General features: G+C 34.7%; 1 protein-coding gene across 1 annotated transcript in view; it reads right to left on the bottom strand.

Moving 5' to 3' along the window:
* Positions 1–5,558: 5,558 nt before the first annotated feature.
* Positions 5,559–27,966, bottom strand: part of LOC148956015 (uncharacterized) — a 54,527-nt gene continuing 32,119 nt past the window's right edge. The window contains exons 6-8 of the mRNA XM_089089268.1: positions 20,352–20,555; positions 17,269–17,343; positions 5,559–12,331 (exon numbers count right to left, since the gene is read on the bottom strand). Coding sequence (XP_088945394.1) covers positions 12,126–12,331; positions 17,269–17,343; positions 20,352–20,555 — 485 coding nt within the window. The 3' untranslated portion in view covers positions 5,559–12,125. The remainder of the gene's footprint in view (positions 12,332–17,268; positions 17,344–20,351; positions 20,556–27,966) is intronic.

Below are 27,966 nucleotides of genomic sequence, written 5' to 3'. Positions count from 1 at the left end.
ATATATATATATATATATATATATATATATATATATATATATATATATATATATATATATCCTTGGGGAAAGGTCTTTTTTAACCAAAAAAATTTGAACAAATTTGGTTACGTTCGGTTTTACTAAAGCAATTCCATAAAGGGGCTAAAAAAAAGACATGTGGTGCGAACATGGCGGTACAGAGACGACAGAGCGTAATTTTGTTAAATTGACCTTTAGTTCATGCTAGCATACCATAAGTTTTCTGCAGTTTTTCTTTAAGTGTTGCAATAACTGGATTTTTATTAGCTTTGATAGAATTTCCATTCGGAGTCCGAGATACTCAAACTTATCCTTTTGGATAATTGTCTTTCCGCAAACATCAACAACACGATTTAAAAATGTTTAATCGTTCGAAACGACGAATTCAGTCTTAGACGGCTCTATTGTTAGCCCAATATCACCAAGTGCAGACGACACGGCAATAATAGCTTTCTGTAAAGATTCTAAATTATCACTTATCAAAAGTAGATCATCTGCGTAAGATGGATGACTAGCATCAACTCCATCATCTATCAAAAAATCTTATATCAATTTTATCGCAGAACGTACTGTTTTGTCAAATATCACAGGGCTGATTACTGAGCCTCGTTTTACACCCCTATGTATCTCTAAATGTCCGGAAAGCTGGACCTATTTTCTGGACCTTTTTCGTTACCTTTACTATAGGGAACGCTATAGCGTTGCCTCTGACTACAACTTTTCAACAATTGAGATAAAAATTGCATGTGCATTCTGAACACCGAGACCGGACCGGAAACCGAACTGATTGTCACCCACATCCGTTTAGTGGCAGCTCGCACTGCCACTAAAGGGCACAGTATCTTCTCCAGTAACTTTGCTAGAACTGAACAAATAGTGATGGGGCTATACAAAGAACAATCTTTAGGGTCTTTCCCCTTCTTATGTATGCAAGTAACGACCCCCTGACACAAACCTTGTGGGACAGACTGTTGCGATACTATTGCTTGGAACAATAAAGTTATGTGACTAAACAGTTTAGGGGTACCATATCTCAGATATTCCGGCTGAATACCATCTGCCCCAGGCAATTTTCCTAAAGGAAGAGGACGAACAAAAGATTCAATACACGACGGGGTAGTAAGCCAGTTACATGGTTGCAAGGAAAGAAATAACAAAACATATCTATAACAACCACAAAATATTACTTCAATACCTACATAAATGTTATTTACTTGTAATATTCGAATCAAACAGTTCGCGGTAACGAACTGTAAGTAAGGAGCGATGCTGCTCAATATTAACCGACACGCTCAGAAACAGAGTCTCGATAGCAACAGATACATCAAAAGAATCGAATTTTGATGTTTATTAAAAATATTTAAATTCATCAAATTTTTAATGGTACCCATCAAAAGTTACGAGTCTGAGAAAATTTGCCCAATTTTTGATAAAAAGGGGGGACATCCCCATAACATCAAGTGATCTTAATGAAAATCATTCCAGCAGATTCAGCATACCAGAGAACCCTACCGTAGAGGTTTCAAGCTCTTATGCATAAAAATGTGGGATTTTGCATTTTTTACCAGAAGAAAGATCACGGAGGTTTGTTGATTTGCTTTTTTTGTCCGGGGAGGATCATATCGACCCAATGGTCCTAGAAGATCGGGAGAGGGCTCATTTGATCGGGAAAAAAGTTCTAGTGCCCTTTTTAAGCGACCAAAAATATTGGAGGGCAGCTAGCCCCTCTTCCACGCTAATTTTTTCCCCAAATTGACCCGAACAAAATTTTGAGATAGCCATGCATAGTTGAAAAATCTAACAGCCATGTCTTTGAGGATGATTACCCCCCCCCCCCCACATACACACACAGTCCCCGGGGGAAGGGCTGCAAGTTATGAACTTTGCCCTTTGTTTGCATATCATATAGTATTGGTTATTGAAAAGTATAGACATTTTCAGGGGGATTTTTCCGTTGCAGGGAGGGGGGGGAGGGAGTTACGTGGAAGGAACTTTCCATGGGGGAACTTTTCATGGGGGAAGGGAATTTTCCAAGAATAGGGAGCCGAATTTCCCAGCATTATTTAAAAAACGATCAGAAATTAAATATATAAACAAGTTTTTTCAACTGAAATTAAGGAGTAATATTAAAACTTTAAACGAATATTGTGATTCAGGCCTTTATGATTCAGGAGTAATTCTTTAAAGAATTGGAACAAAATTCGAACTTTAGCGTAAAGGGTGAGGCATTGAAGAGGGGACGACGCCCCTCACATGCGTAATAATTTCTGTTCGTTTTAAGTTTCAAGGTTGCTCCTTACTTTCAGCTGAAAAACTTGTTTTTTTTATTTAATTACTCACACAAGGCTGCGGATATCTCCCATCAAACTTCTTTTGCATTTTTAAAGTATTTTTTCTTTGTATTAATTTTTTTTTGTACAGTCCAAGAAGGCAATCTGAAATAAATAGAAGTATAATCTGTGTAGCATTAACCTAGGAACCGCAAGAAATTTTCCTCAAACATATTTTTATTTTATTTGCTGTTTCTAATTTTCGATCCCACCTCCCTGGCAATATTCTTGGACCTTGCAACTAGCAGCATTTATATTTTGCCGATATAACACTAAACAAAATGTAAGTGGATGATAAATCATTGGTACAACCAGGATTTTGGGGAGAGGGCATGATCATCAGACAAAAGTTGCACTTCTTTCTAGAGTACAAGGACAAAATTCGAACCGTAAACAACAAGTAGAACAATAGGGAATTTGTTTTATACAAGACAGTGGAATTCAACTTTAAATGAATATTTCGGCATATCCAAGAGCCATTCTCAGCAAAACAAATAAAAAAAAGAATATAAAAGAACTCACATTAAAATACAATCTTTAAAACTAAAATATTTTCAAAACAGTCCTAGCATCATTACTTGAGGAAAGTTCAACCAGGACTGGTACATCAAGCGAAGTGAAAAAAGATAATTCATTCAAATGGAATAAAAAACATTTAAAAACAAGCTTAAAAAGTTAATCTTGCCTTTTTGGCAGCCAGCCTAGGTCTGTCCGTAACAGGTTGAGAGGTATTGTTTACTGTTTTAGTAAACAGTAAGTGAATATTCCCCCAAATCCCTATTTAAAGAAATACTACTATTTATTTTTATTCTAATTTCAATCGCCTCTCAAAAAACCTGTTTTTATGCCGAAATCATTGCTGTTAAAGGAAGTTTCTTCAAAAAGCATTTTGTGGCTAGGATTATCAAAAATATGACTGCTTTAAGCTGAATCGAAAGAAAGATTTGTACTATTAGAATGTTTATGATGGAAAGGCAGTGTGGTCTTCGTCGCTATTTAAAGTCGAACCATGCGAACTATTATCTGTGCATGAGAATGTAAATAACAGTTTTAAGCATCAATTGCATTTTTGGACAATAATCTCTGGTTTGGTTTTATTTTGTTTGAATATTCCCTGTTTTGGACAGTAAAAATTTGTATTTCGGACACTGAACGACTTAAAAACGGTATTTTCCTGCCACGTTGCAGCGGAACCGTTCAAATATATAAGGCTCAACTATGCGTTATTCTTCATATATTTGCCTCTTAGCAGCCTATTTTAGTGGAATTAATAGCAGTTTTTTAGTTAAAAACAAAACAAAAAGCAAGTTTGAAGCGGGAGAATTTTTATTTTGGGCATAAATTTTTTTTTAAATGGCAATTTCTGTTGAAAAACGGCGAAGATTCCCGAGACATATTGCCCGTAGAAGCTCATTTTAAAGAGCAAATAGCATAAAGCTAATATGGTACCGCGAAGAGTCTAATATTTTAATAATTACGTATTTCGTATTGCCATTTTGTTCAATGCACGAAAAAGTCTGTGAGTTGAGAAAAACGAGTTAAGAAGATCAAAATATGTAAAGCCCATTGAGTTTTGCGCCCCTCGTTTTCACGTATATTCATAAGTCTCGAGAAAAAATTATACTTTTTAGTCCTCTTTGAAAACGAATTAAAAAATTATTACGTCCATTGCTAGAAAATGAACTTTCCCATGCGATTAAACATGTACTTTACTATATATTGCGTTCTGTCTTCTTTGTTAGGAACTAAATAATATTAAAAATCAAGATTATGCCACGGAAAATTCTCTATTGAAATATTGGGGGACCTGATGAAGTACTTAGTAGTATAGCCGAACCGAGCACTTTTACTTCACTCAAGCTTCACATGTCCAATGCGATTCTTGAGATTGAAACCCGATTCCATCCCATACTTCCTATTCCAACCACGGCAACTAATTCCCTACTTCCTATTCCAGCCTATACCCTTTTTATGGCACAAGTGCTGCTGAGTCCCCTTTTAAAATAAAATTATATTACGGTATATATATTTGGTGTCTCCTTAATTCCTCCTTCATTATTGGGTGACCTGATAAGATACTTAGTAATATAGCCGAACCGAGCACTTTTACTTCACTCCACCTTCACACGTCCAATGCGATTCTTGAGATTGAAACCCGATACTATCCCATACTTCCTATTCCAACCACGGCAACCAATTCCCTGCTTCTCTTTATGGCCCTATTCCAGGTAGGCAGCCTACTTCCTATTCCATTCAATACCCTCTATGGCACATAGGCTGCTGTGTCCCCTTTTAAAACAAAATTATATTGTGGTATATATATTAGGTGTCGCGTTAAGTCCTCCTCCAACGGAAAAAGGAACTAAAAACACGAGCAAAAAATTAGAAGAAATAAAAAAATACACTGGAAAATTCTACACGACATATTCTACCTATATTTGGGGATATCGGTATAATGTTACAAAATCCCTTCGTTCCTTCATTCTATTTATTCGTCATGCTTTCTTTGGCTGCCCTACTTTACATATAGAGGGAAATTTTGTCCACAGGTGCGGGGGGGGGGGGGGGAATCGGTCTACAGCCATAAGCTTATGCTGGGATTTTCAGACGCTAACAAGAGGGCAAGTATTTTTTTTTTTTTTTTTGCTTAAAGGCAAGCGACTACAATTTCATTATAGAGACTACATGAAGTCGGTAGGCTTCATTAAAATCTGAAGAATTTTATACATAGTTTGTTAAGTTCAGTTGATTTTAAGGAAATATATATAGTCTTGAGGATCGAATTTGAATATTTCTTTTTTAGAGGGGAGGGCAGAAACTATTTTTCCTCCACTTCTGAAACCACATTGTACATTTTTGTACACTGTACACATTGTGTACACGTTTTCGTACGCTGTGTACACATTTACAGCACAGTGTTTCGTTTTCATGCATCCTATTGCCCGACTAATTTGTTCGCTAGTACTAAATAAAAGAATGTAAATTAAAACCTTGAAATTGCCTTGGTGTATGACACAGTCTGTACGGCAATGTTGGTCTGAAAATTTTGCAGTTCTCATTAACAAGACCTGCTGAAACGATGTTTTAAAGAAACTGAAGCCTCAAATATGTAAATCTGATAGGAATACTGTGTAGACAGTAACACTGTTTGAACCATCATTACATTAGACAAACCGTTCACCCGAGTATAGACTAAGAAGAAACAAAGATAGATAAATTTTTATTTACAATTTGTGTAATAAAACTTTCTAAATATATATAATATGTATATAACTAATTTAAACAAAATAAAAATCCTACACTATAATTCTGACAAAACATTAGACCAGGAAATAAGGTATTTAAGCAGTCACAGCTTCATATTGAAAAGAATAAAACAAAAGAAAACAAAAATTAACATATATAGTACATAAATTGATCTTTAAATTGTAATGCTCATCTGCTAGCATATTAATTTATAATGTTAAAATCTTAATAAAAGATACAGGCCAAATTCTGCTTAGCTTGATTGTTATTTTTCTCAGCTTTTGTTAAATTCACAGCCAGAGCCGGATTCAACAACTCGCAGGATCAACATTCAACTACTACTACCAGATAAGGTAAATATTTACCAAATCATATTATTGAGTTACGACTAAAGTGAATATACCACTCGACCCCTTTTTTATGCTCTTCACGAATATAATAATCATTTTTGTCGGAAATGAATTTTAGCCCCCACCCCTGTATATACCAATTCAGTGTATATATTTGCACATTAGGGGGGTGGGGGGGGGAATTTAAACTTACCTCTCATTTACATCAGAAATAAAATTTCCCCCAACCCCCCAATGTGCAAATACATACCCTGAAATTGTATAAATAGGGGTGAGGGCTAAAATTCATTTCCGACAAAAATGATTATTATATTCGTGAAGAGCATAAAAAGGCATCGAGTGGTATATTCACTTTAGTCGCAACTCAATAATATGGTTTGGTAAATATTTACGCAAGATAATTGCAGGACGAAGCAGCCCGAGGGTGACACAGTAGACGCTTCTCTTCCGCCCTAACCCCTTCAAATATTTACCACCTCCCATCAAGGTCCACTTTCCCTAAAATCCTTTTTGCATGGCCTCTTCCCCTCCCATTTAGGGACGACTTACTTTCCGTTTGGTCCTGGAGGGATTCTAAAACGAGAGGGATGTAAGTCCTTCTTGTAGGTCCAGTTTCCCTAAAATCCTTTTTGTATGACCTCTTCCCCTCCCATTTAGCGGACTACTTACTTTCCGTTTGGCCCCGGGGGGATGTCTAAAACTAAAAAGGTTGCCCAGAATCATGCTCTTTGCCCATACAGCTGGGGCTAAACGAAAAGCAGTATATCCTCAAATTAGGTGGAAAAACGTCATAGAAAAAAAAAACTCAAAAGAAACAGGAACTACATGGAAGAGGTGGGGGAGGGTGAAGACTGAAGTCCTAATAGACCAAGGGACCATGCTCAGTTGTGTTGGCCTCAGACAGCTTGGTACTGCAATTTCAGTAATAGGACCCAAACCAGACCAATGATTGGCATAAACATCACCCTATTTCAATAGGAAATTCATATATTGTAGAACGTAATATTGTCTTGAACGGGCATCTTATTGCCCTTGTGAAGTAGCCGACTACTGATATTGGTCAATTTCACCATAATTAAAGCCTTCTCTCTTTTAATAAATAATATACGAATATTGCATATTTTTTTAAAATAACATACGAATATAACACTACAAAGTCATATTATTCTCTCTATTTCCTTTCTTTATCATTACTGATGATAATGTTTGATGATTGAGTGATTTTATTCTCTCTTAGTGCTGATTCTTCTCTAACCATTGACCTCTGCTTCCATTAGAGAAAATATATATAATTTTTTTCTATTTAAACATGTGTAGAATTTTTTTTTCTGCGTATTTTAACTATATGTCGTGTTTTTTTTTATTGCATTTGACGTATTGCTTTCTAATACATATAAATTACGCTATATTTCCACTTAAGATTTTTGCTCGACTTACATATATCTTTAAAATCCATTTGAGCTTCAAAATAATGCCTCATATGTAAATAAACCCAACTGAAGTTAAAGGCAAAAAATACTGTTAAACAGAGCTGAAAAACTAGTCAAACAGTCAAGGTGATCTCCACTACATTTATGATTGGTGTTTTGAAAAATTTGAAGTATCTTAATACTAATATTTTCAAAACAAAATTAACAGAAAAAATGAAGTCAGTTTCCCAAGCTTTACAATAATTAAGCCCTACTTAAAACACTATTTCCTGGTCAAGATAAATCCCTACGAGCTATCAGGTCAAAATTCCCAGAGGCACTAATGGGTATTCACGCACAAAATGGTAAGGGGAGTGAAGCTAATATACAAAAGGACACTCAGAGGTTTTAGTGGTATCATTTAAACAAGGTTAAAGCTCGAACACTTACTTCGATAACATTTCAAGTATTTACTGCATTACTTCCACTAGAAAAATATGGCTCTATAAACAAGGCTGTAAAAAAAAAATACAAACAAAACGAGGAGGATGTGAAGAAAAAAAGGAAATATGAAAATAAGAAATATGGAAAAGTATAAAGAAATATGGAATCGAGTCCCCACGAACAAAAAATTGTTAATAATTAGAGCACCAGAAAAAAAGACGACACAAAACAAAAATAAACTCATGAAAGAACAAAAGTAGAAGACTCTTTGTTTTACTCTAGTTTTGTTTTACTCACACTAGTTTTCTCTAGTTTTGTTTTAATCTAGTTTTCTCTAGTTTTGTTTTACTCTTGTTTTCTACTAATTTTGAGGTCTGCAATGCTTTTTTGAACAGTTTTACTTTTACAAAGCTCACTGTTTAATCACCCAGCAAATACGTTTCCGCCGATTGTTTATAAGAAATCTTCGTTAGACTGCAATTCTATATCTGCAAGTTACCATAATATTGTTAGCAACAATCGGCACTGACGTGCTAACCAACTTCTTGCGTAGTTTTATTTTCCTTTTCTTAAACGGACTTTTTTCAAATCAAAGCTATATTGAAGAAAATTCAATAAAAAAATAAAAGTAGTAGCATGATGCATTCAGACTCGAAACACCGTAAGTTACAACAGTTATGTTTTAAAACGAGTGAAATGTTACCTGACAAAGGTGATTTCAACTTAAAAACTATTTAAACAATGTCCAGCATGTAGGTTAATAAGTACCCTAGCTAGAAGTAAAAAAAAAGAAAAATTGGAATGATGCTTAATTTAAATTAAAATAGAACTTTAAAATTAGAACTTTAAAACAAAATTTAAAGTCGAAACTGAAACCTACATGGAGAAAATTTAATACCTCACGGAAAATATTTATACAATTTAACACAACTTTATGATTTGATGACTAATAATAGCAAACTTCTTGTATAAATATATTTCGTAACTAAAAAACAAAAAGAACAATGTTTAAGGACTTGCAATTAAACGCAAATAAACAATTTATTTGCAATAAATGCATTTATTTGCAATAAATACAAATAAACCAAACGAAATAACAAATGTTTCTTTACGATGTTTACGATGAAGTTACGATGTTTATGTTACATAAACATAAACAAAACGAATAAAACGTGTGTAAACACTTGGCCCTCCCCAATATATTGCGTTTTATATATTGTAATATATAATAAATTGCACAATATATTGCGTTTTATACATTGTAATATATAATATATTGCGCAATATATTGTGTTTTATAAGTGCAATTTCCGACATGTTTGCTATATTTCTTTAGTGTTTTATACCAATTTTAACTGAAAGATGTTTGTAACTAAATTGAAAATCGTTGTAACTGAATCGTAAAACCTTGAAAAAATTTATGGTAATCAATCATGTGATTGTCTTACACACTTTTCCATAGAAACTGAAAGCGCAATTTGTACATTTATCTGCCAATTCGCATAGCCCAAATTCCTAAGATACTCTTTTGTCTGCAAGACCGTATCCAAGGTGATGTACTGGATTTGACACCCCCCCCCATCTCAAAATTTTGATATGCTTTATTAGTTTTTTTGTTCTTTCTCCCCTATCACAAAACCCTTGCTTGTCTTTTTTTTTTTTTTTTTTAGAAACATGGCCGTTAAAACGCTGCAAATTTTAAAATTCCAAATGCTGAAAATTCTAATGTTAAAGAGAATCAGAAATTATATTCTTAATTTTTTATACACTAAAATTTCGACAAAATTTTAACTTCTACTAAATTTCCTGACATTAAATTTAAACTAAAATTTTTTTTTATAGAAATGCTTTTGTTTGAAAACCTCTCAAGGCGTAAATGAACTTGACTGATACCAAACAACTACTTTTGATTTATCTTTTTATATACTGCTTTTAAGGATGAAATATATCATATATATTAAATTAACAGAAAACATAAGAATTAGCAAATAGAATAAAGATTTCCTATAATATACACTTCAATAAACAATTTCTTCCAGATTTTTCTTGGTATGCATAATAGTCAACACTGTTTTATTTTAAAAAGAAGGATCTCCAGTATGGGAAAGCTGAATATGGTAGCTAACTGAGGGGGCATCTAGCCCCCACCCTCCATTCCTAAAAATTTACGGCTTGGCGATTATTTTGAAATTCACTATAATGTTAATTTAAATCTACCCGTTGGCTTGTTCGTCCTTGACAGAAATTTATTTTTTACAAATATGTCTGATTGTTGCCTATGGTGGATTGATTGCACGAAACTTGAATTTTCCCTTAAGTTTCTTTTCTACGGAAAAGTTTTTTAGTTTTATTTTCTTATTTGAATGCGAAATTCAATATTTTATAATAGCCCATATTTTGCATTCGCTTCTATTCTCATTATTTGTGTTTCTTTTAATAGCATACAATACAGTTATGGTTTAATATGTATTCCTTTCTGTCCCTTGTTGATATTAAAATAATTCTTTTTCATTTAGTCTTAAATTGTCAGAATATAAAAGAATTAGTATATAAAAGAATATAAAAGAATAGAATATAAATAATAGAATATAAAAGAATAGAAAGAATAAATATATAAAAGAATAGAATATAAAAGAATATAAAACAACGCAATAATATACAAGGCACTTCAATAAAAAAAAAAATTAAAAAAAAAAAAAAAAAAAATCAACTAGTCTAATTTTGAACAAAACAAAACAATTATAGTGTAGCTAAAGTCATTCTATCCTAAAATTAAACAGTTACAGCGAATTGTAATAAAAAATCATTACTTAGAAGCAATATTAAAATTTCTTGGTTTAAATCGATAAACCTTACATACATAATAAGCGGATATAAGTCAAACCGAATTAATTTTTTTTTTTTACTAAATGCTTTACAATTTTGAACCTTAATTTGGCAGCATAATCAGTAGTGAATGCTATGGAACGGTTGGGTTTTAGTAGATATTGTTGGTCCCAAGAATTCTTAATGAATAATAAAAAAAACTCCATATTTATTATTAGATTCCGATTGAATATGATTTTTCTCGTCAATTTGTCATGCTGTTCAAAGTTATAATGATATCAAGCTCTATTTTATTAAATCTGATATTGGATACTTTTTGTTTAACATCAAAGGATAAAAACGTTTCCAGTTACTCTAATTAAAGTTTCTCGAAATATTTAAAGCTCAAATTTCAGACTTCTTTTTCAAAGTTAGGTATCTGCACTTCGTTTGCACAAAAAAAACTGTTAAAAACTTAGGTTACATGGTTTTGTTTAACGCTAAAAAATAAAAACTTTTCAATTCTGCCTAATTGGGTGAATTTTAAATATTTAAGGCTCAAATTTCAGTCTTCTTTTTAAAGTTAAATATCCCACTTCGGTTGCACTAAAAAAGAAACTGTTAAAAATTTACATTACACGGTTTTGTTTAAAGTCAAAAAATAACAACTTTTCTACTTTGCTAATTGGATGTTTTTTGAAACATTTAAAGCTCAAATTTCAGACTTCTTGTCAAAGTTAAGTATCTGCACTTCGTTGGCACTAAAAAAGAAACTGTTAAAAATTTACATTACACGGTTCTGTTTAACGTAAAAAAATAGCAATTTTTCTATTTTGCCTAATTGGATGTTTTTTGAAACATTTAAAGCTCAAATTTCAGACTTCTTTTCAAAGTTAAGTATCTGCATATCGTTTGCACTAAAAAAAGAACTACTAAAAACTCAGATTAAATAGTTTTGTTTAACGCTAAAAAATAGCAATTTTTCTATTTTGCCTAATTGGATGTTTTTTGAAACATGTACAGCTCAAATTTCAGACTTCTTTTCAAAGTTACGTATCTGCATTTCGTTTGCACTAAAAAAGGAACTACTCTAAACGCAAATTAGATAGTTTTGTCTAACGTTAAAAAATAACAACTTTTTTTATTTTGCCTAACTGCAGTTTCTATAAATATTTAAAGCTCAAATTTCAGACTTCTTTTCAAAGCTAAGTATCTACACTTCATTTGCACTAAAAAAAGGAAAAAAAAATACTAAAGGCAGCAAAAAGTCACTTTAACTTCGACATCACTTCGAGGAACTCGATCTAACGTCTATAAAAAACACTGGGAATAAAAAAATGTCATTTCAAAGCACTGATATGTTAAAATTGTTAAAATGAAAGAAAATACATAAAACTGGAATTAATTCATGGAAATAATTTAGAAGCCGTAAGCATTCAAACGATTGCTATGCATGGCCTGGAATCACACATGGGAGTTAACCCAAAAGAAGGATAAATCAATAAGCAAAACAGGATTGTTTATAAGGTAGGTCGATGTCCATTCTTTTTATGCATATACATTTCATATTTTGTTCTAAATGCCTCACCACATGAACAAACAAAAGCCTCTTTCCCTTCTGCATGCATAATCGCTGTGTGAGTTCTTAACGTTGCTGCGTCTCGGTACATGCGACCACAAATGGAGCAAGGACGAGGCTCATGGAATGCCAATTTTCGAGGTTGATCTGTAACATAAATAAGGAATAAATATGACTTTTCCACAATTTTCAAGATAATTCATTAAATTAGGTGAACAATAATTATATATATGTATATATATATATTGATTATTTCTGAGATTTATATTTTCGAAAATCCAACCTAATTTCTAGCCCAATTCGGAGATTTATAACCTAGCCTGTCCCCATTAAACCTTGCATAAGACTGACAAAGCTGACTGGACAAGAAGCACATTGTCACTCAGTGAATGTCGACATTCACCAGTTTTGGTCTTTCACGGCAACTTATACACACTATTTCAAATATATATAGTTTTCTAAAGTTCTAAAAAACTATCTTTCCTTTCACCGAGTGAGGCTTAGTCCCATGATAGTTTCATAAAAAACCGTAAACCGCAGGAGAACTGCATTTTTTCGCAGATATTATCATTTGTCAAACGGTGATTCACATGAACACTTTAAGCTATCTTCTCCTCTGAAAAGGGGTATTTCCTCTAGAAAGTTTTCCTTTTACTCTGGAAAACATTAACATATCTTGTTCAGTTATTGAAGCCCCTACGCTTGTGAGCCATACTTCACCCACATTTTTCCATGGTCTCCAGTACAATAATCTTAGCCTAAACTCATCTCTCATTCCTCAAACGTTTTATCAACTGCAAAAACCTTCGCAATTATACTTGCATCAGCCAATTTACACATAATGCTACTAGGTAAGTGAAATGATTGACTAAGTCATTTTCACTTTATCTAACATAATCCACATCACAGTATATAAATATTAGACAGTATGATCGTCCCCTATCTCACCCATTATAAAAACCCGAACCCAGATCCGAGGGTTCCAGAGAATTTATAAATAGAAGCGAAATTACATTTATTCACAGGTAGACGAGTCAGATTTCTCTTGAACATAAAACTTGGCTTCAACGTTTGAACACTAAATATTGGAGAAACCAACTTTAAATTAATTTATTCCAATACATATATAGAAATCGGTAATTAGTAGTGCAATGTTATTATTGGATGTTCTTATGAATTAAAAGTAGGTTTTGAAGTCTCAAGTTGGTTTCAGGGGCATTTTGAGAAAGTTTCTGCCAAAATACGTGTTCCAGGGTAATTGGACCGCTGATGGCAGATCAAATAAGAGGAGCTGGTTGTACGCGCTAATCCAAGAATAAGTGGGAGGAGCTGTTTGTTCGCACCGAGAATGAAGAGCCAGAAATCATCTGCGGTAAACTTACTGCTAATTATCTTTGTACAGTGATCCGCATGCACTGTTTCAAACATATTGCACCTGTTTAATTCTTGTTTCACCTACTCCAAACCTTTTCTCACAACCTGAAACTTCCAATAATTAATTAATTGCACCGACATTTTTATTTAAAACACTCGAATCACCCGCCTTATCTAAGTTAAGGGGATTTTTACTTCCCATACTGATACCATCCTCTCTCATTGACAACATCGCTAAGGACCTGAGGACCAATACTCCAAGGAAGATATGTGCCACTTACTTTTTCCAGATTAGAGATTTATAAATATTGTTATGTTATTTATGTTGTGTTTTCCTTATTATTTCCTTGTGGATAATATTATTTTGTTTTTCTTTTTTACTCCGCATTTATTTTATATTGCGGGTTATAAATAAACTTACTTACTTACTTACTATTGCCTTTGTGAAATTCCTTAGGACAATATGCATAAAAATAACTCAGGATAAGATATAATCCTGTTTAACTTCTGATTCTACACCAAACCAAGAACTAAACTTGCTTCCTACCTTAAAAGCAGCAATATTTTTCTCGTACAAATCACTTTAAAGTAATTAACTGGTATTCCTTTTAAGGATAGGCCTTTGTCTAAGGACTTTCTATCAGCTGAATCAAATAATGAAACAGCTGAATCAGTCTCTTCATAATCTATAAAGCTCAGGTCTAAACGGATCTGATGATTCACAGTACTAAATTATTAAACCAAACGTGAAAATATGGTTAACACATCCACTCCATTTCCTTAAGTACACTATTCTTGTCTTTATCAACAACAGCTTTTAGTCTAATAAGTATCATCATGCTAAGTAATTTTATTTTACATATATCGAGTAGGTATTCATAAAGCACTCTATTAAACAAACAACATTCAAATGATTGACCCATACCCCTTTTCTATGCCTTATTTGAGTCTCTAACGTAATTAAGATTTTTTTTAATGTCTCATATCTCCTTTTCTAAAATACAAAAATTGATAGAATATTAAGCTCTTGAAATTAAAAGTGTTTTGATCTGATCTTATCTTGACTACTAAATAGAAACTATATTTGTACAAAACACCCGTTAGTCAACAACAATGAAAAAACAGTTTCAGCTTCTTTTTCTTTTGTTCAATTTACAATGTTCAATGGACAACCTTTTGAATTATCCCCGCCGGATAGGGCCGTTTAAAAAAATTCTTGAACTCGATCAAATTTGCACACAATGCTTCTCTTTGGACTTAAAGCCAGCAAAAGGAGAAAAGTATGAATTTTTTTTTATCCCATATTAAATTGAATACTAAACGAAACTTTCCTTGTAAACAAGCGTTAGCAACAACACTCAAAAAACTTTTTGGACTACGGCACTAACGTTTAGGAAACAACGGCACTAACGTGGTACATTGAACATTGTAAATTGTACAAAAGAAAAAGAAGCTGAAAAATATACTTTTTTTATTTTTGTTGACTAACACTTGTTTGTACAAGGAAAGCTTCCGTTTACTATTCAATATAAGATGAGATCAAAAACATTCTAAGGTCAGTAAACCATTGATTTTTGAATTAAAATCCAATTGATTTCAAGCCATGTCTAATTGGAGATAAAGCCAAGACAGATAGTCTGAGTGAGAGGCAAAGCTGGTATAAGCCTTTTTCAGGATTGTATAAAAATGATGTCATTTTCACTTCTTGATAGGCTATAGTCTTTCATTCATCCATCCTAAGGCAGAACTAAGGTAGATAGCCATAGAATTAAGGGATGATCGAAATGTTTGAGATTTTGATTGTGTGCAGAATTGGTTGAGGTCAAGATGTTTGTAAAACAGCACTAACCAGTAGGGACAGTGCTGTGCAAGCAAGCGTTAGCAACAACGAGCTCTCTATGGAATTTTGACCAGCGAAAGGAGAAAAGTATGAACTTTTATTAATCTCATCTTATCTTGAATACTAAACAGAAATATCCTTGTACAAACAAGCATTAGTTAACAACAATAAAAAAAAATATATGTTTTAACTTTCAGCATATGTACAATTTAAAATGCTTAACATGCCATCTTTTGAATCATAACATCCAGATAGTGTCGTTTTACAAGAAGCTTGATCTCAGCCAAACTTGTATACAAATGTTCCCATTGAACTTTGAACCAACAAAAAACCGGATCGATTTTGGGGGATCTCCCCTACCCATGCCTCTAGGCAGAGGGAGTACAAACAATGAAAAACTATGGGGTACTTGTGTGATAAACCCCCTACCGCTCAAGTTGTTCAAGCATTGACGCACTGTAAACCGGTTTTTGTTTTTCGTTAGTTTCTTTCAGCTTAGCATTAGACAAGACAAAGAGCAGTAACAGAATAGAAGGTAAATATATAATTTAGGCTATAAATTTACACATTAGGAGGGGGGGGAGGTAAAGTATTTGGACAGTGTGAAGTTTTGGTTTTAATTCTTATAATTTTTGGTCTTTTATAGAATTTTTTTATCTTTTAATTTTGAAAAGTCCAGACTGAAGACCTAAAGGTCCCTGGTTCACTCCCGGGTTCCAAAAACTACCTATATTTCTTTTAACAGCTTCCTTAATCATCATAAGCTCTACCAAAGCCGTACCCAGGGTGGCGGGGGTGGAAGGGGTTTGGACCCCCCCCCCCCGAAGTGTTTGTCTGACTCGTAAAAACGTAATAAAAATGGATATAAACAAACTTTTTATGCGTTTTTTTGTATGTAAAAAAAAACGAAAAAATTCTTCGACTAGCCCCCCCTCCCTCTGAAAAATATTCTGGGCACGGCCTTGAGCTCTACTATAAATGTTTTATGAAAAAACTGCTAAGTCTTTTTTAGGTTGGGAAGGTATTTACAACAGAAAACTACTCGCATATTTTGGTTTTGTTGACTTTTCGCGTTTGTTTTTTTGTTTTTTTCTTTGGCATTTTCCTTGATTATATTATTTTGTTCGCGCTGAAGAAGAGAGGTGGTTGTTCTCTCGAAATATTCGCTTTGTGTGTTTCTTCAGTATTTTCGCTTGGCCTTTAAAAACCCCATTTTTGATCATTTTCTTTCTTTCTGTTATGGCAGGCCTATGTGGTTTAAGAAATTATCTTTACACATACTTAGGTATATTTCATTAGGGTTGAGAGTTAGAAAAACATTAGAAGAATATTAAGTAGGGGGTGTATCATACGAGCACCAACTAAGGTTCTTAGCATCAACTTTCAGGATTGATCAGTAACGGAAATAGGGAAGTTCCCACTTAGCATATGAAACTTGACACAAGGTCACTTTCATATTTTGAATAATGTTACTTTCACGTGTTAGTACTCCGTTAAATGATGCAACCTAAAAAAAAATTCTTTTTTAAAAATATTTTTTTTTTAATTTCGTTATTTTTTTTCTAACAAAAATAACAATTTAAATTTTCCGCTTTATTTCTTGATTAGTTTAGCTTATTTTTCAGTGTACACAAAATACATACTTGATTTTACACAAAATACAAGTATATAGATTATGTAGGTCAGATGCGAATTACACAATCGTTAAAGTTAAAATTGGAATAAATGAGTATAACAAGATGTTTTTTGTTGTGAGTCAGAACGTCTGATCATACCACGCAAGAAGTGGCATATAATAATAGTATTGCAAAGGTTTGGGGATGTCTCTATTCGTTACACCTCCCAAAATTATCAAAAAGATAGGTCATACCGTCTGCTCCAAATTCCCCTGAGAGTGATGATAATACATTTAGCTTGGAGTCCACTGAGGAAGATCTTAACAATCCTGAAACAAAAGAAAACCTACATAAAAACACATAGAATCTAAAATATAAATATGAAGAATATAAAGTACAAAATAAAATATAAAACAGGATTTTTAAATCCAAAGACAACTCACTTATTAGTTTCTTTTATATTATTTACTTATGTCTTACGCTTAAAGAAAAGATACGCCAGAATCGTTGCTATTACCTGTGAGCCTTGCGAAATTTCGTGTATTTATTTCAAGTGTTTAATTTAATATATCTATGTGACATAAAATCTGCGAGAATTCCCGGATATTTTATCATACAGGGATTTTCAAGATCTGATATAACTATAGATATATACCCATGGGTTCTATTTATTCGACAATAATGAAATAAATAATAAATGAGTAATACGTAGTAACAAGGCCGTACCCAGGGGGGATAGGGTTTGAACCTTCCTTTCAACCCCCCATAATGTTCGTCCGACTCGTAAAAATATGCTACGCTGAATCTGATGGTGTGATTTTCATTAAGGTTCTATGACTTTTAGGGGGTGTTTCTCCCTTTTTTCGAAAATCAGGCAAATTTCCTCAGGCGTGTAACTTTTGATGGGTAGGACTAATGTAACAAAATGAATATAAACACATTTTAGATGTGTTTTTTAATATTTTTTTTTGTATTTTTTATAATTTACAACATACCGCAAAAAAAGAAAAAAAAACACGTAGAAATTAAAAGTTCTAAGTGGTTGAGGGATTTCATAACCTTTCAAATATCTCAGCTAAAGTTGTCTACGCGAGTACATAAAAAAGGAGCAGATGGGGTTAGCTCTTCCCTTTCCCTGAAACGCAATTTTTATTCTACGATAAACAAGTGAAAGTGTTATCTAAGAAAGTTCGACAAAAATTTACAAGTAGTTCTACTAGACGCAAAGGATACATATTTACTTTATTTTAACTCAGCACCAACCATTAAACAAACATATGTCAACACATAAATTTTATAGGAGCACATGAAACAACTATTTTTTATTCTATTTTTTTTTAACCCCATTTCCTATGTTGCTCAAATAGTTTGCCTGTAAAAGGTGTAGGGGAGGGGGCTTACAGAGGTCCAAAGCTGCCTCCCTGGTTACTTACTATACAACAAAGCTTATTATTATTGCTTTCCATACTAAAGAATCTTACTACTGAAATAATATGGCAATTCCGTATTTACAACAAAAAACAGAAATGAAGATTAGATATTGCAGACGCTACACCCAAGCGTTGCTTATTGTTTTAGTAAAACTGAGTAAAGGGATATAATCCTGCAACCAGTGCAGAATAAAGCAATCCCTCAAAATGTCAGGGATTTTGTTAAGCAGATACAAACAAAGTTCTCTTTTTCTAATTTCCGTGGACTTAAAAAAGTTCCGTTCTAAATAATTTTATCTCAAACGTTTACATTGAAAATACGAGGTACACATATAACAAAAAAGATAGTAAACCGATCCACGATATTCAGGAAAAAACCATGAGCAAGATTAGAATTTGCTTCACATTTCCATGTTTTTAAACTGAAAGCTTGTGGTTCAGTCTTAAAACTTAATAGATCGTCAAGTCTTAAGCCTTAATATTGACATGTGGTGAGTCTTAATATTTTATTTTTCAAAGCTACTGTAGTACATAAATATATTAGTATTGGTGCATTATATGGACACTTCTATATACTGCAAAAGAAGTCAAGCTTGAATAATGCTTCTGAAACAAAATAAAATAGGATGAATATATAATAGATTATAAACAAATTTGGGCTATATATTTGCACACTAGGGAGTGGGGGTGAGGGTAAACATACCATATATTAAATGCGAAACCTAACCTAACCTAAACAGAGACATATACCCGGTTATAATGGTTTATGAACAAAATTATAAGAATTACATAAATGGCAAATTCCAAATTGTAATTTTAAACATTCATATTAGATGACCCGCTTCACTCAATTCCAGTCTAACAACTGTTTTAGTACCGGGTATCTATGCCGGTATCTGTAGCATCTCCCGTTTAACATTCCATATAGAAAATATAAAAGTGTCCGCTTAATGTACTAGTACATATAAATTTTACCTTATTCCAAAAGTCAAAGATATTTTCTAAGACCACACTGCCTTCCCATGACATGCGTATAATAGTACAAATGGGGATAAATCCTTTTATTAGACAGTGAAAAATAAAAAGATTTATCCCTATTTGAACTATTATTTATATGTTTTAGAGTCAAATACGTTTTGGCTCTGGAATGACGATTTGATCTAGCCAAGAAATCCAAAACTCTATAATGAAGTTTTTATGTGGCAATAAGCAGGAGCGGGATGCGTAACTAAATTCCCATATGTTTACTTGAATGGCAAATAATATATTTGAGATATAAGGCATTTCTTTAGTTTAGCTACACCAGAATTTTGGGAATATATATTCACACCCCAAAGAAAAGGCGTATCTTCCATTTTGATAATATAACATAAAGCAAAAATGACGCTTTGAAACTTTTTGCATGAATAGGATTTTTTCAAGGATTGAAGTGAAAAACTGCATTAAAAACTTTTTGTCCGAATCATGCCAGGTCTCCTTAGACCCTAGACTGAAGGACATCTACTATTACTACTAACAACTCACTGCAGCAACAAGCCGCCTGAGGCCAATAGAGCCACGCACGCTCCTCTTCCATCCCGATCTATTCAAAACCTTCCTCTTTATACCCTCCCAGGAATTTCCCATAAATCTTTCTTTATGACATCCTCCCGCCCCAGCCGCGGGTGACCTACTTTCCGTTGAGTCCTAGACGGTTGACCGAAAAAGGACAATCTTCGGCAAGCTGTCATCTACAAAAAGGAAATCTTTGACACTTATTCTTCTTCAGAAAAATGACTTAATACACGGTTTTCTTTTAGACATGACGAAGTAAACAACTCAAACTTTTCTGGTTGTTATCTTTTTGCGAATTGAGTCAGTACCCTTTTCCTTGGATTTTTTCTTTTAATGTTAGAATGAATACCAACCTCCTTTAGCCTGATTCGCCACTGCTTGTAGTTTTGCTGCAGCAGAAAGCATTCCTTTACTGAGAAGTTGCTCGGGCAACAGAGAAATAAAGCGAGGCCTGTCGTTACCACTTAAACTTCCTTCATTTCCGCTCTCTCCGTCATTCTCTGTATCAGATTCATACCCTTTTTTGGAATCTTCATTAAAATTGACATCAGGCTCCTCTGAAAGTAAAACAAAAGTTAAGGAACGGAATAACAAAAGACCAAGACACTAGATAGCAAAACAAATAACAGTAAGCCATTCTAGGCTTACGGAAGTATTTTTACTAGACATGCAAAGTGCACCCTGTGTAGTATCTCTTTCACCACTTTCACCACTTAAAGTAATTAAGTGGTAAAGTAAGGTGGTAAAGTAAGTAAAGTAAGTAGGTAAAGTAAAGTAAGTAGGTAAAGTAAAGCAAGTAGTAAAGTAAAGTAAGTAGAGTAAGTAGGTAAAGTAAGTGGTAAAGTAATTAAAGTAACGTAATGGAACCTCTTTCACCACTTAAAGTAATTATAAGACTGAAGGGCCGATGAAACTCATGAGAGTGAAAACTGGCACTACAATAACCAAAAGTAAAATCTTCATTGCTTGACTCAATCACTCCTGAGAAATTACTTCAACTCTCCTTCTTAACATGTCTACATTTCCCAAGCTAACTTAGGCGTACTTGGCACACTTGATTTTGAATGTAAATAATTCTTCAAAGTCCTTTCAGCCTGTCTCTGTCTCTATCTCACTATTTTCTATAAAACTTTGCTTCCTTTAATTCCTCTTTAAGAACCTTCTCTTTCACTCAAGATTAATCCGTCTATTTGGTAATTCTGCATGACTCCAAACTGCTTCATATTGGCTATTAGGGTACAAAAAAAATATCATTAATGTGGCAGTGAAGCTTCTGTCTACAAGCAATAACATAAAAGAGGAGCGAACACTGGACCCATACATGGATACAAAGCGTATACTCTGGGCAATGCAAGAGCGGTCCAACATCATCTCGGAAGGCCAAACTGTAAAACATTTAGCTAACGGGGACTACACATATTACATTTATTTTCATTATAATTTACAACAAAAAATTATTTTTTCACATATATTATAATTGAAGATAAACAAGCTCCTAAGCCGGTAATAACACTTTGTAAGGCATAATCATTGTTAGCTACACGAAAAACGTTGATAAAGGAGATCTTTTTAACTTATAGCCACGCCGAAAAGTATGATTATACTTAATGAGAAGTATGTAAAGGTTCAATCCCTCTTTCTAGGGATATATCTAGGGAAAGGTTGACATGGCTAGGGCACGCTCTGCTGATGAAAGATGACAGATTGTCAAAGATTGTCCTTGCCGGCCAACCGTCTAGGGCCAAATGAAAATCAGGTTATCCCGGGTTGAGGTGAGAGGCTGTCGTAAGGAATGATTTAAGCCAAATGGAAGCTTCCTGGGAGGGTGTAAAGAGAGGCTTTGAACAGATTGGAATGGAGAAGGGGCATGCGTAGCTGTGTTGGTCTTAGGCGGCTAGATGCTGCAGTGAGTTATTAGTAGTAGCAGTAGTTGTTAAGTTTCACGCGTTTGGATAATGTTTTGAACCGTGGTGCTCGGTTACCAGTTGTGATTCAGTTACAATCTTGTTTGGTTATTTGGTTTCGAAGGCTGTTTATTTAGCTTGGAACGGAGGTAAGTGGCGTGACTTTAAGCTCAGCCAGTGTCGACCAAGCTTTAAATGGGTACATTGAAAAATCTAGGGAAGGTAAACAGAAAGGATGAAAGCTACGGTTTCCCCCTCCCCATTGCACTTCCTAGAAGGGCTATGAAACGGAGATGCCCATAAAAAGGGTAAAGCCCAATGCCATATTCTTTACCCTTAAAGGAGCATTTATTTCCAAACGCTCAATTTCAAGGGGAGAACAGGATAACCTCCAACACTTAATTCTTATCCAGCGTGATATCAGGTTTCCATCAGTGGCGGTTCTGGCCTCTGTCGTACCCAGGGGAAAATGTTGATTAGCCCCTCCTCCCTTTTCTCCCTAAATTTTCAGGCCAATATTAAAAACAAATTGTACCCATTAACAAAGATTTCCACTTATTTATATCTACTACTACTACTACTAACAACTCACCGCAGCACCAAGCCACCTGAGGCCAACACAGCTACGCAGATCCTCCTCCACCCCAATCTATTCAAAGCCTCCCTTTTTACACCCGCCCACGAAGTTCCCATTTCCTGTAAATCTTTCTTTATGACGTCCTCCAACCCCGGACGGGGACGGCCTGCTTTCCGTTTAGCCCTAGATGGTTGGCCGAAAAGAAAAATCTTCGGCAATCTGTCATCCTTCATCCGCACAACGTGCCCTAGCCACCTCAACCTTTCTTTCATTATAGCCCTAGAGAACGGTATTGAACCACATTTTTCGTATATACTATTGTTTGAAATACGGTCAGTCAGCCGGGTACCCAGAACAATCCTTAAGCAATTTCTCTGGAAAAAATCTAGCAAATCTTCATCCGCTTTTCGGAGCGTCCATGCTTCAGAGCCATATTTGACCACTGTGATCACCGTAGCTTCTAATATTCTAATCGTGGTTAGCAGACTTATCTTCCATTTCTTCCAGACTTTTTTTAACTGTGAAAAAACACCCTGAGCCTTGGCTATTCTATTTTTAACATCTTCACTGCTCCCACCATCTTTACTAATAATGCTACCAAGGTAAGTGAACCTGCCCACCTGATCAATCTTTTCATTACCCAACGTCACCTTTTCATCTTCACTTATTCCTAGCCTTAGTGACTTAGTCTTCCTAACATTAATTTTTCAAACCAATTTTAGCACCCTGAACTCGCAAAACCTCTAAAACTACATTCATTTTGCTCACACTTTCATCTAGGATGCTTAAATCATCAGCATAATCCAAGTCCAGGAGACTTTTTCCTCCTCATTTGATTTCGTGATCTCCCATTGCCTTTCCTGTGCTCCTTAAAACAAAATCCATCAAAATAATCCATATAAATGGGGATAGAACACAGCCCTGCTTAATTCTAGATTTAATACAAAACCAGCTACTTATCTCATTTCCTACCTTAACAGCAGCAGAGTTATTCTCGTACATAGAACAGATCACTTAAATGTATTTGTCTAGTATACCATGTAAGGATAAAACCTATACAAAAGCTCTCCTATCAAAAGACTCGAACGCTTGCTCATAATCTATAAAATTGAGGACCAAAGGTGTTTGAAAATTCAGGCACTTCTCAATTATTAACCTAAAAGTGAAACTCTGGTCGACACATCCTCTACCTTTTCTAAAACTGCACTGCTCTTCTCTTAAAACTTTGTCTACGGCATCTCTCAGTCTAAAAAGTATCATATTACTAAGTAATTTACTACCTACAGAGAAAGACTAATGCCTCGATAATTACCACACCCACTTTTATCATCTTTCTTATAAAGTGGCTTAATTAAGGTTTTCCTAACTGACATTTCTTAATTTAGCCTCTACAAAATTATTAATTATCTCGTCCGAATTGCTTGCTTATAATTCTTCGCGTTCTATGCTCAATAGCACTAAATCATTCAGTCGCTCTTGGCTTATAGACGATCTGACTATGGCACATAGTCGATCTGACCTTTCTTACTAATTGACGTAAGTGCTGACCCTCCCCGTCCCGAAGAAGTATGGGCAGCTGTGAAAAGTTGAAAAATGGACGTGCATCCGGAGTGGATGGGATCACGGCAGAGATGCTGAAGACATCCCTTCGAGTCTGCTGTTTGAACTGCTCTCCTCGTAGTCATTTCGAATAACAAAAAGTCCCAGAAGATTTGATAGGGCTATACAGGACAAACACTACAAGAAGGGTAATGTGATTTTAAATGACAACTGCAGAGGCATCAACTTACCGCCTGTACCTAGTAAAATATAACACCTAAGAACAGTCCTAAGTAAACTCACCTCGGCGAAGAACAACACGGCTTTCGACCTGGTTTCTTGCTCTGATCTTATTTTCATTCTTAGATTAATGGTTGACGAGTCCAGGAAATGGGACAAAAAATATTCATACTCTTTTTTTTATTTTGAAAAGGCATTCGATTCTTTGATCGAACGATTCTATGGAAGATTTTGAATTATTACCAAATACCTGATGAACAAGTCAAAATAAGCACACTATGAAGATAATGAATGTTGTGTACACACAGAAAATGGGGACATGTATTTCTTCAAAATGATGTGGGGTGTCAAACAGGGATGAGTCCTATACCTATTTATGCTTGCTACTGTTATAGAGTACATTCTAAGGCACTCTTCGAACTATGGAGTGCAGATTTGCAGCCGACTGATCTCTGACTTGGACTTCGCTGACGACTCTCCTCAAAGAAGCGAAACAGCAACTGCATCTGCTACTCGACACCATAGATATAAAGACCGAAAAAATGGTGCTTACAGTGAATGTCAGTAAGACAAAGAGCATGGCTACATCTGACTTCGCTGACACTGAAATGCAAAGATAAAGCAATTGAACAGGTCAATAGATCTAAGTGTCTCGGATTATAATCGTGAAATAACCAACGGAATCACGAGGAGGATTGGACAAGTTACATCGGCTTTTAGTAAGTCGAAACCAATCTAGAGCAGTAGGAAAAACTACGCGCTTGAAGCTCCGCTTCAAGAATAACAATGTGATGTCCATTCTCCTCTATGGAAGTGAATGCTAAAAACTAGATGTCGAACTAGAGAAATGCGTCCTAGCCTTTGAAAACATGTGCCTCACAAGAACAATAAACATATCATGGCAGAAAAAGGTCACGAACATAGGGGTTCGTTGGCGCACTGGTCAGCCATTAGTTATTGACCTTCGAAAAAGTAGAAGGGCGTACCTTGACGTTTTTGATCGACTCCCATGTGAATTTTATGAGTTGTGCCCTGAAGGGAGGCACAAACGAGGTCGCTCAAGGCACAGCTTGCAATGGCAGTACAACCGGATCTGAGTAGAAGGGAGATATCTTTTCAACCATAGTGGAAGGACTTCGGGGCTGTAGCTCAGCTCCGTGATTTCCGGAGAGGTTTCTGAGACACCCTATGTACCATTCCTGGATCTGTAGGATTTAAGGTCTAAGGTAACCGACGGCTCATTATTGGCCACCAGCACTACTATCGCTAATAATATTTGATATGCAACTCTTACGTTTGCGAAGATCACTGTGTCTCCCTAAGGCACAATTAATCCTCATCGTGGTTTCTTTAAGGAAATATATGAGTGGTGAATTATTTTTCTCGTGGGCTCATAATCGACGGCTCATTATTGGCCACCAGCACTACTATCGCTAATAATATTTGAATATAGAAGACCACTGTATCTCCCTAGGGCACAATTAATCCTCATCGTGTTTTCTTTAAGGAAATATATCAGTGGTGAATTATTTTTCTCGTGGGCTCATAACCGACGGCTCATTATTGGCCACCAGCACTACTATCGCTAATAATATTTGAATATAGAAGAGCACTGTATCTCCCTAAGTCACAATTAATCCTCATCGTGGTTTCTTTAAGGAAATATATCAGTGGTGAATTATTTTTCTCGTGGGCTCATAACCGACGGCTCATTATTGGCCACCAGCACTACTATCGCTCATAATTTGAATATAGAAAAGCACTGTATCTCCCTAAGGCACAATTAATTATAGTCGTGTTTTTTTTTTTAAGGAAATATATCAGTGTTGAATTATTTTTCTCGTGGGCTCATAACCGACGGCTCATTATTGGCCACCAGCACTACTATCGCTAATAATATTTGAATATAGAAAAGCACTGTATCTCCCTAAGGCACAAATAATTATAATCGTGTTTTTTTTTAAGGAAATATATCAGTGTTGAATAATTTTTCTCGTGGGCTCATAACCGACGGCTCATTATTGGCCACCAGCACTACTATCGCTAATAATATTTGAATATAAAAGACCACTGTATCTCCCTAAGGCATAATTATTTCTAATCGTGGTTTTTTTTAAGGAAATATATCAGTGTTTAATTATTTTTCTCGTGGGCTCATAACCGACGGCTCATTATTGGCTACCAGCACTACTATCGCTAATAATTTGAATATAGAAAAGCACTGTATCTCCCTAAGGCACAAATATTTCTCTCGTGTCTTGGAGTTGGTGGAACGACTGAATGTGATCTAAGTCATCACAATATTATACTTTTACTGCTACTTGCTTTTATTTTCAAGGAATGAAGAAGAAGAAGAAGAAGAAGGATTTATTGAAAAAAAAAACATATCAACAAAAAATTATTGCTGCCTCCCCTAAAAAGCAAAGCTTGTCCGTGGGGGAGGTAGAGAAAACAAAATCCTTAAAACAAAGAACACTTGGCCACCGACACCACTAATACCATCACACTAAACAATATCATATATTATACATCCTCTGGGAACATCATATCAACAAAACCCCCACAATAAATAAATCAATTAATCAGTCAAAACTCATATTCAGAAAAAAGCAGTTCCTTAATGATTTTTCTAAAAATATTGGGGTTACCTATAGTCTTAATATCACTATTCAAACTATTCCATTTCCGCGTACCTCTATAAAGAACAGAAAAAAATGAATGGTAATATATACCTCTAGGTACACAGAAGTCCGTGCTACCCCTTGTATCATGAGAATGAACAGTAGACCTAATGGACAATAAATCACCAAAACAACGAGGCTGAACATCCTGCTGCAGTCCAAAAATAAACCACAATACATAGAATTCACGAAGGCCTGCAGCCGGCAAAATTTTAAAATTTGGGTAAATTTCTCGAACAGACATACCTGGAGATATACCGGCTAAAATTCTTACTGCATGATTTTGTAAAAGTCTGATTGGTTTTAGGGTAGAAGAAAAAGTAGAGAGCCAAATACTCGAACAATAAAGTATATACGGGTGTATTAAAGAAAAATAAAGATGGCGAAGGAAAGACTTGGGAAAACAATGTTGGAGTTTCTTCTTTATACCGAGATTTCTTGCCAGAATTTTGCTAACATGTTCCTTAAAAGATAGAGTTTCATCTATTACAATCCCAAGGTATTTAAAAGACGCAGTCCGTTTTATAACGCCACTGGGCATATCTAATTCCTTGATCCATGGGTAAAAGTTTGATGATCGCGAGAAAATAATAAAGTTAGACTTAGCCATGTTAATCCTTAATTTATTTACCCTCAGCCATGCTATAATTCTATTAACTGATTCCTTCATGGAAATCTGCAGCAGCTCCGCTGCTGTAATGCTGTGCTAAGCTAATGGCTTAGCTGTGCTAATGGCTGTTGTGTCATCACCAAAAAGTAAAACTGTTTCACTAGTCGGGTTTACCGTTAGTTCATTTATTCTATAGCAAAAATTATTTAGACAATTTGGTAAATCATTAATAAATATCAAGAGTAATATAGGACCGAGAATTGATCCTTGCGGAACACCTATTTCAATACGCTTTTTTTGGGAAGAAGAATCATTTAGTTGGACATACTGATAACAATTACTTAAAAAAATTCTAACGAAATTATATGATTTACCCCTCAAACCATACATCTCACACCTCTTAAGTAGAAGTTCATG

Source organism: Artemia sp. Qi Xiang Cuo, chromosome 1 (genome assembly GCF_049724085.1).
Source record: "Artemia sp. Qi Xiang Cuo chromosome 1, ASM4972408v1, whole genome shotgun sequence".
NCBI lineage: Eukaryota > Metazoa > Arthropoda > Branchiopoda > Anostraca > Artemiidae > Artemia > Artemia sp. Qi Xiang Cuo.
The sequence above is the reverse complement of the archived record's forward strand: the minus strand, read 5'-3'. Positions and strand labels throughout refer to the sequence as shown.